This window comes from Penaeus japonicus, unplaced genomic scaffold (assembly GCF_977035675.1).
Source record: "Penaeus japonicus unplaced genomic scaffold, GWHDUDI00000001_assembly GWHDUDI00000019, whole genome shotgun sequence".
Lineage (NCBI taxonomy): Eukaryota > Metazoa > Arthropoda > Malacostraca > Decapoda > Penaeidae > Penaeus > Penaeus japonicus.
In genome coordinates this window covers 8,774,267-8,784,266 of record NW_028234421.1, presented here as the reverse complement: position 1 = coordinate 8,784,266, position 10,000 = coordinate 8,774,267, and the positions used below count along the sequence as shown (strand labels likewise).

The 10,000-nt window shown below is 38.6% G+C and overlaps 1 protein-coding gene across 1 annotated transcript in view; it reads right to left on the bottom strand.

The window, feature by feature from the left end:
- LOC122250132 (Fanconi anemia group J protein homolog) overlaps nt 1-10,000 on the bottom strand; it is a 619,197-nt gene that overhangs the window by 543,881 nt on the left and 65,316 nt on the right. Inside the window, exons 4-5 of the mRNA XM_086547111.1 lie at nt 8,497-8,617; nt 6,209-6,320 (exon numbers count right to left, since the gene is read on the bottom strand). Coding sequence (XP_086403237.1) covers nt 6,209-6,320; nt 8,497-8,586 — 202 coding nt within the window. The 5' untranslated portion in view covers nt 8,587-8,617. The remainder of the gene's footprint in view (nt 1-6,208; nt 6,321-8,496; nt 8,618-10,000) is intronic.

The window sequence follows — 10,000 nt, the reverse complement described above, 5'->3', positions numbered from 1 at the left end:
TGAGCGGCTATGTGTTTATGCGTGGTTGTGTGTGTGTGCATGGTTGTGTGTGTGTGCATGGTTGTTTGTGTATGCATGGTTGTGTGTGTATGCATGATTGCGTGTGTGTATGCATGGTTGTGTGTATGTGTGCATGGTTGTGTCTGTGTGTATGGTTATGTGTGTGAGAGTGTGCATGTGTGGTTTGTGTGCATTGATGCTGTGTGTGTGGTTGTGGTGTTGTGGGTTGGTGGTGTGTGTTGTATATTTGTGTTGTGCGTTTGTGTGTGTGTGCGTATGTGGTTGTGTGTGTGTTTAGTTTGGTGTATTGTTGTTGTGTGTGGTTGTGAATGTGTTTGTGGTTGTGAATGTGTTTGTGGTTGTGAGTGTGTGTGTGGTTGTGTGTGTGCGTGGTTGTATGTGTGTGCATGGTTGTGTGTGTGTGTGTGTGGGGTTGTGTGTGTGTGTGTGTGTGTGTGTGTGTGTGTGTGTGTGTGTGTGTGTGTGTGTGTGTGTGTGTGTGTGTGTGTGTGTGTGTGTGTGTGTGTGTGTGCATGTGTGCTCTGATGTGTGTGTGTGCATGTGTGCACTGATGTTGTGTGTGTATGTGTATGTGTGTGGTTGTGTGTGTATATGTGTGTGGTTTGTGTGGGGGCTTCTGTATGGGGGTTGTGGTGGGGTGTGTGTGGTGTTGGTGGTGTGTGGGTTGCATTTGTGTGGTTTGTGTGGCTTGGTGGTTGTGTGTGTCGGAGGGCGTTGGGGTGTGTGGTTGGAGTGTTGTGTGTGTGGGGGGGCTTGGTGGTGGTGGTGTATGGGGGGGGGGAGCGGGGTGGTGTGTGTTTGTTGTGGGTTGCTGTGTGTATATATGTTCTCGGGTGTGGTTGGGTTGTTGTGGGTGTGAGGGTGTGGTGGGGTGTGTGGTGTTGGGATGGGGGTGTTGGGGGGCTTTGTGGTGGTGTTGTCTGTTGTGGTGTTGTGTGGTAATGGTGTGTGGGGGTCGGCTTAGGGTGTGGGTGTGTGTGTGTGTTGTCGTTTGGGGGGTCTGGGGTGTGTGTGGTGGTTGGTGTTGTGGTGGTGGGGGTTGGGGTTTGGTGGGTTGTAGGGGGGGTTGTGTGTGTGTGGTCGTTGTGGTTGTGTGTATGTGGGGTTGTGTGTTGTTGTTTGTGTGGTTTTTGGGGTGTGTGGGTGTTTTTTGCAGGCGTTATGTGTGTGTGTGGGTAGTGTTGTGTTTTTGCATGCATTGATGTGTTGGTTTGGTGTGTGTGGTTGTTGCAGGCGTGTGTCACGTAATCTTTTACTCCTCCGTTCAGCTCTACCCCGATGTGTGTCTTGTGTGTGTCGTGTGTGTTTTGAGTGTTGTTGTGTGTGGTTGTGTGTGTGCTGTGTGTGTGGTGTGTGTGTTGTTGGTTGTGTGTGTGTGTCGTGTGGGGGGAGTAGTGTGTGTTTATTGGAAGGCATGTTTAATGTGTGTGATTTGAATTGGGCTTTATGTACTTTGTGGTTGTGGGCATGTCATAGGTCTATGTGTGGGTGTCCATGTTATTGAAGGTGAGTGTCTCCTTGCATGTAAGCATGCAAGAGTGTATAGATTTCACTCACTGATGCACATTTATGAATATCAAGATATTGTCACCTCCACATAAATGATGCTGGAACTGCACAAACACACACAAAAAAAAGTAAATACATAAACAAACAAGGAAACTAACAACACCAAGCCATTGTCCACTCAGATGATCTCGGAGGGAGGGAATAGGAGGGAGAGAGAAGAGGGGAGGAGGGGGGAGAGGGGAAAAGAGGGGAGGGAGAGGAAAGGGGAAAAGGGGGGAGGGGAGGGAGGGGTGAAGAAAGTAAGTTCCTGCAGGGTTAATGGACCTATACAACTTCCAGTATCATATCTCAGTTGATTGCCAGCGCTGCGGCATGCATAAGCAATCTCCCTCTAGACAATCAAACAATAAATGTGACCTCAATGCTCCTGTGCACAAGAGAGGCATAAACTCAATGGAAAATGATCATAGGCTTTCCTCTTTGCAAAATATCACACAAATCCAAAATGAATGCTAATTAAGTTTGTTCACTATAACAAATTATCTCCCCTCCCCCTCCCCAAAATCTTTATAAAAAACATGAATAGAGAGGCAAACTTAAAAAAAAACACTAAACATGGGTATACACAGTTCTATTGAAGGGCTTCTATGTGCATAATAGTCTGACGACTCTGAGAAATGTTTTGGATGCCAGGTAATTTTCTAATTAAGCTCAGCCAGGTGTATCTGGCACCTCATTATGAGGACAAAAGCTGCGCTTCGACACAGAAGAGTGTTGGGCTACAGATATGGAGTTCTACTAGTCAGTAAATAAAAAACAAAATAGTAGAGAGCATATACATTTTTTCTTTTATATTAATGAATCATAGACTCCATTCATGTGGAAGAGAGAAATCAAGAAATACAAACTAACAATAACAGAAGCAAGGAGTTAAACTAATCCTCTTCTAATTAAAAAAAAACAAAAAAATTAACTCAAATTATAAATATAATAAACACATTTTAAACATATATAAAACAGGAACGGACTCACTTGCCATAAATAAATAAACAACAATAAATGCAAAGGGGCGAGATAATTAAGTTCTGGTTTTATGTCCTTTTACTCTCCACTAAACAGCAAATCTAACTCCAACGTACAACAGATTCCCAGATCCTTTCATCTCAATGAACAATAGAGGCTGGAATACCTGTCTCATTCCCATTTATGGTAGAACCCGTTACTCCATTATTAGACAAAGTAAATAAGGTTATATACCCTGCTGTTGCTTTGGTATGGTTTACTGTGGTCTGATTATTATATGTGGGAGAAAAACGGTATTGTTCATTGTTTTCTGTAATTTGTATTAAAGTAGCCTTCTTCTCCTTGGACAGGGGTCTGCATGGAGTTGGGGTGGGTGGGTGGTTTTGTGTTGTGTTTTGTTGTTGGGGTTGGAGTTTGGGGGTATGGATGGTTTCTGGGGTGAAGGTATGAAAAGAAAGGGGGCTATTGGGGGGGGGGTGGGGGGTGGTTTTTTTGGGGGTGTTTGGAAGAATTTGGTTTGTGTGGGGGAGTGGATCTATATATATCAATAATATATATATATATATATATATATATATATTATAATAATTGACGATAACTATTTATTATATATATATATATATCTATATATATAATATCTATATATATATATTAATATATATACTTTTAATATATAGTTTTATATATATATATAATGTTATAGACGAAGAAGAAGAGAGAGATGTATATGTTTATTTAGGTGGTATATATTTATAGATGTATATATTTTTTTGGATATGGATATATATATTATGTATATATATTAATATTTTATAGAGAGAGAATATATATATCCTTATATGTATGTAATTGTTTATATGGTTATAATATATATTATATATATGTGTATGTATATGTATATGTATATGTATTGTAATATATATATATGTGCTATATATAATATATATAATATATATCTATATATATATATATATATATGTAAATAATATATAATATCTATAATTATATCTATATATAATATCATATATATATAATATATCTATCTCTTATCTATATAGAATGTATATATATAGTGTGGTGGGATGTGTGGTGTGTGTGTGTGGTGTGTGTGTGTGTGTGTGTGTGTGTGTGTGTGTGTGTTGGTGTAGGGTGTGTTGGGTGTGTGTGTGTGTGGTATGTCGTTGTAGTGTAGATATAGTGTATATATATGTTATATATATATATGTCTATATAATATATATTATAAGATAGGACGAGATTATAGATAAACGATAATATATATTATAATATATATATAATATATATCTGGGTATTGTTATAGAATTGAGAGAGATATATAGATAGAGTGTATGTGTGTATGTATGTGGTGTGTGGTATATATATATATAGATATATATATTATGGAGGGTTTATAGATAGAGAGAGAGGAGAGAGATGAGCAGAGAGAGAGAGAGAGAAGAAGGAAGAGAGAAGAGAGACGGAAGAGAACGTGAGAGAAGAAGAGAGGACGAGAGAGAGGAGGTATATATATATATATTTATATATTTATTTTCTACTAGCAGAAAAAAATAAAAAACAAACAAAAAAAAAAAAAAAAAAGAAGGAGAAGCGCGTCGAGAGAGAGAGAGAGAGAGAGGGAAGCGAGGAAGAGAGAGAAGAGAGAGAAGCAAGAGAGAAGAGAAGAGAAGAGAGAAGAAGAGAGAGAGAGAGAGAGAGAGAGAGAGCGCAATTGCAAGAGCAAGAGAAAGAAAGAGAAAGAAGAAAGAAAGCAAAAAGAGACAGGAGAAAGCCGAGAAAGAGAGAAAGAAAGCAGAGAGAAAGAAAAGAAGAAAAACGAAAAGAAAAGGTAAAAAAGAAAGAAAAAGACAAAACGAAAGAAAAAATAAGAGAGAGAGTAGAGCGAAGAGAGAGAGAGAGAGCGAGAGAGAGAGAGAGAGAGAGAAGAGAGAAGAAGAGAGAAAGCAGAGAGAAGAGCGAGAAAGGAGGAAAGGCACGGAGAAAGAAGGAGAACGAGGAGAAAGAGAAGGCAACGAGAAGAAAAGCGAAAAAAGAAAAAAGGCAGGAAAGAGAGAAAGAGAGAAAGAAAAGAAACTGAAAGAAAGAAAGAAGAAAGAGAAAAAAAAAGCTTGGGAGAAGAGGAAGAGAGAGAGAAAAAGATATATATATATATATACATATATCTCTATATATATATATTTTATGTTTTTATATATTTTATATATATTATATGTTTTTATATTTATATTTATGAGATATTTAATATTTATGGCGATAGATAGAGACGATAGATAGATAGATAGATGATAGATAGATAAGATCGAAATAAGAAGTGAGCGGAAGCGGAGAGCGCGAGAGGCAAAAGATATATATATATATTTTCTGACTATCTATATGGAGTAATTTTTTAAATTTTATTTATCTTTATATAGATAGATAGATAGAGGGGGGGGAGGTATATATAAATATTTAGAGAGAAGAGCGAAGGGGAGAGAAGAGAAGAGAGAGAGAGCAAGCGAGCGAGAGAAGAGAGAGGAGAGCAGGCGAGAAGAGCAGACGAAGCGAAGAGAGAGAAGCGAGAGCGATGGAGAGAGAGACGGGTGTACTTCTCGGGCTATAGGGATATATTCAGTCCATCTCTCACTCTCACACACTACTATCACTCCTCTCACTCTCTCTCACTCTCCACACTATCACTCACTAACGTTTCTGGTATAATTGATTTACCACACCCCCCAACAAAACAAAAAACAACAAACAAAAACACAAAAAAAAAAAAAAAAACAAAAAAAAAACAGATTATATTATATGTTGAATGTTATATTTTATATATATATATGTATATATATATATATCATATATATATATATATAATCATATATATATTATATATGGTATATATATGTATATATATAGTTGTATATAATATATATTGTGGTGTTGTGTGTGTGTGTGTGAGTGTGTGTGTGTGTGTGTGTGTGGTGTATGTGTGTGTGTGTGTATGTGTGTTGTAGTGGGTATATATCTGTTAGATATATATGTATATCAGATATCTTTTTATAGATAGAGAGAGATATATAGATATATAGAATATAAACTATATATATATGTATATTATAGATAGAGAGAATCTATAGATAGAAGTGGTATACGTGTATGTGTCGGTTTATATATATTATAGGAGGTTTATACGAGAGAGAGAGAGAGGAGAGGGTCATCTCTCTATCTATTATCTCTCTGTATAAAAAAAAAAAGAGACAGCGAGGCGAGAACGGAGAGAGAGAAAGAAGAGAGAGCGAAAGAGCCAGAGAAGAAGGAAGAGCATAGACCCTCTCTTTCTCTCTTTCTCTCTCTCTCTCTCTCTCTCGCTGTATACACACTTTCACACACTTTCACACACACACACACACACACACACACACACACACACACACACACACACACACACACACACACACACACACACACACACACACACACACACACACAAACACACTCACGAAACAAGAAAACATGCATACCCCCCCCCCCTCAAAACAATACAAGATTTACTGAACATATACTTTCAAAATCAGATTTTCCTCTAAGTAACCTTATTTTCCGAGAATATTTTCACTTATGCAAATGTTGCCATGCCAAATATACTTGCTCTGCATACCTGCTTCTGCTTGTTGCCATGCCAGTGTCGAACAGAGGAGGGCTAATGACTTTCCTGATCCTGTCGGAGACTCCAGTAAACAGTTCTGGCGCCGCTGGAGTCCTTTCACAATCTGCCGAAAAAGATTTCTTTTCAACACCTGCACTTCTAAGAACACTGGGCTGCAATGAGAGAGACTCTAACAAGAATGACATTGTAAAAAAAAAGAAGAATAAATTTCACAGCAGTCCAAAATACTATTTTTACAACTTATTTACTACTTGACCTAAAATAACACAATATACATCAGAAGACATAATGGCATTTGTGGAATTACTTGACATATCAAAATATCCAGCAAAGGCACCATGAGAATGCACAGTATTGTCATAAAAACACTTAAACAAGGAGAGAGAGAGAGGTAGAAAAAAATAAGAAAAATGAAGAAGTCTAAGGTTATTAGTGACATAAACCATTTAGCAGTAAGATATTGGACACGACCATAGTCCAACGTTAGGATGTGGAAATATGAGGTGCACCACAGGGGACAAGCTGTAGCTGCAGGAATCCCTTTGAGGGGGGTAGGGGGATGGCCATGCCCTCAGGGTAGGTTAGGAATGCAACTGAAAAACTGAGAAAGGGTTAGAGCATATTAAAGGGTTTAGCTTGCTATGTACCTGAGTTTTATACACATACTTTTCTAAACTTATAACCACTGGAAAGCAGGGTATATAATCTAAAGGAATGTCTACAACTTTTACCAAATTCTACTTCTTCCCAAAGGCTAATGGCACAATAACTATCTTTTTGAAAACTTACTAATTCAACTTCAATTCATTGCTAATGTACTCTGTAAGTATACCCTTAAACCATATAAAGGAGAAAAAGACTTCTAATACACCATTTCCAATACATATTCCTTTCCTATAATTCTCCCCAAATCCTACATCAAGAATGTCTGATATCTCATTAGTAATAAAAATCCATATCAACACCACCTGCATAAACCCAAATTAAGATACAGTCTGCAAAGTGTTAAAGCAACATGCACATAAACCTCCTTTTTCAGTCCTAAAAGAAACAATACAAACATTGAATAACGAATTTACAAAGCTATGGAATAAAGAGGGAATAGATACTATACAATAACAATTCTTCCAGGAGACAATTACCTTTTACCATAAGACTGTTTTTTTCACATCTGAATACCTTTTTAGAAAGCAATAACGAATAACCAAGAAATTGGTTGCTAGTTATTCTTCTCATTGAAGTTATTTATTTTTTCTTTGCAATTATAACAATTACAAACAATGGTATCAAACAACTCTGGGAAAATCATTTTGTGAGTCTTAGACACATTCAAAACTATATACCAGTGCTATTAAACACAATACATGGATAACAGAACATCAAATATACACTATTTATGGTAAAAATGGTTACGGTCAAAATAAGAACAGGCTGATAATGACAAAACAAGTATTAACAGGCAATGACGCCCAAGCACTGCAATGATGAGCACTATGTGGTTCATTAATTGAGCATCACCAACAATAGCAAATACAACAACAACAGCAGGAACATTAGCAATGGTAGCAAATGCAAGGAAAAGTATCATAGGAATCTGAGACTTCCACTTCCACTCGAGTTAGCACATGCAAGTGGAGCGGCACTGACGAAGGAAAACTCAACAAAAGCGAGACATCCAAGGGAAAACAAGTGTTAGAAACAACGAGGAAAGTCACTCAGTAGTAAGTAACTAACACAGGACATACATTTCAATGATACCAAAATTAAGCGTGTGATAACAATAACAGTTCTTTAGGATAGGGTTAATAGGTACTATTGAAGAGAAATAAAGAGCAGCAGGAATAAAATAAGTATGAATCATGCAATATGCACATATGTGGTGATGAAGACGTGTATGCTGCAGTAATACAGAGGTGACGAGAAGTACAATAAGATAATAACTCAGCGTAAGGACACAAGGAGTGTGTGAAAGGGAGTAACATGCTGAACAATGAAGGAATAGTTACAATTTTAATCAATTTATATGACGGACAAAAGTATGTCTGATGTCCCGAAAATGCGAAACAATGGTTTAAATTCAGAAAGAGTGTAGTGGAGAAGGGATAAATAAATAAATAAAAATACAAGGAACGAAATACAACACCCAGAAGAAAGTCAAATGCAAATGAGATAATCAACGCTGCAGATAAAGCAAGCGCCCAAGGAATCTAACCCTCAGGAACTTTCCCGAATGCCCTGAGGGTGTACCTCGGCGACAAGCCCGTAGACGAGATACTAACCTGCGCCATCATGGCCATCTGTGACGGGTAAGGTTTGACGGGGAACTGCACTTTGACGCCGCCTATGGTGTACATGTTGGTGGTGTCCATGGTGCTGGTGATGCCCGATGTGTCGTCCGACCTGTTGATTGAAAAAGAAAAGGCAATTCTGAGTGCTGGCATGACTTGGCTGATGTATAATTCTTCATATATTCTCAGGCTTCATTTTCAAGCCGATGATACGCTTGTACAAAAAGACCCGAACCGACACATATATTCCTTTATTTATAGTGTGAATGCACTTATAAACCGATTCAAACATAAACACACACACACACACACACACACACACACACGCACAGTCGCACACACACACGCACAGTCGCACACACACGCACAGTCGCACACAAACGCACAGTCGCACACACACACACACACACACACACACACACACACACACACACACACACACACACACACACACACACACACACACACACACACACACACACACAACATACCGTAACCGAAAAAAGTTCCGTCGAAATCCCACTGACCTAATACATTTGGCATTATTTAAAGACCTTTAGCATAATGCCTGTATAATATCCTTGAGGAACGCTTAATGTCTTCGAAGTGAGAAACGCAATACTAGTTACTAACTGCCTGCAACAATACAGCGACGGGAACAAGAGAGATATGCAGCTTCTGTAACGACGACAGAAGCACGCTCCTGATTTCAGTAGGAGAAAAGAAAAGAAAAGAAAGAAAGAAAAAAAAGCATTACATTGTATTCTTGTTACCCTTCCTATACCCTATTCCAATCAGGATTTTGTTTACCTTTGCAACATCCTCTTTTAAATTGATTTTTCTTAGCACTTACGACACCCTATTCCCTTCAGGATTTCTCGTGACCCTTACGACACCATGAAATAAGTGCCGTCCCCTCGTTCTACGTCATTATCAAGTGCCAAAAGAGGTTAGCTTCAGTTCACCCTCCATTCCCTTCTTCCCTTCCCAATCCCCCCCCCCCCCCCACCCCGTCGTGCCCTAGTCTCCCAAAGCGGACACTGGTCAAGAAGGACGGTGCGCATGACGTCAGGTTCCCTTCATGAGCCGTTTAAAGCATGACGTCACTCTTTACCCCAGAGCTATGCAATTTCATGCAAGGTCAATGCTCTAATTCTCATTCATCTCGAGACTGCAATACAACTACAATCTATAGCGACTTACAAACCGACTGACAGACCGCGCCAAGTGCCACAAGTAGGTGTTGGTGCCCCACGCTTTGACTAAAAAAAGTATCCCTAATCTCTCCCCCCCTCCCTTCCCTCGATATCAGACCGACAAATCGTAGGCCATCGCTAAGCCACTGTACCGACTAGTAATATATTAAAGTATTTTTTTTTCTAAATCAACTAATGAAAATGTGTTCTTGCAATTGCAACACGAAGCTGGAAAGCGTGCACATCTCACTGCCGATCTATCTCTTCTTTTTCAACTGATACAGAACATCTATCGAAAG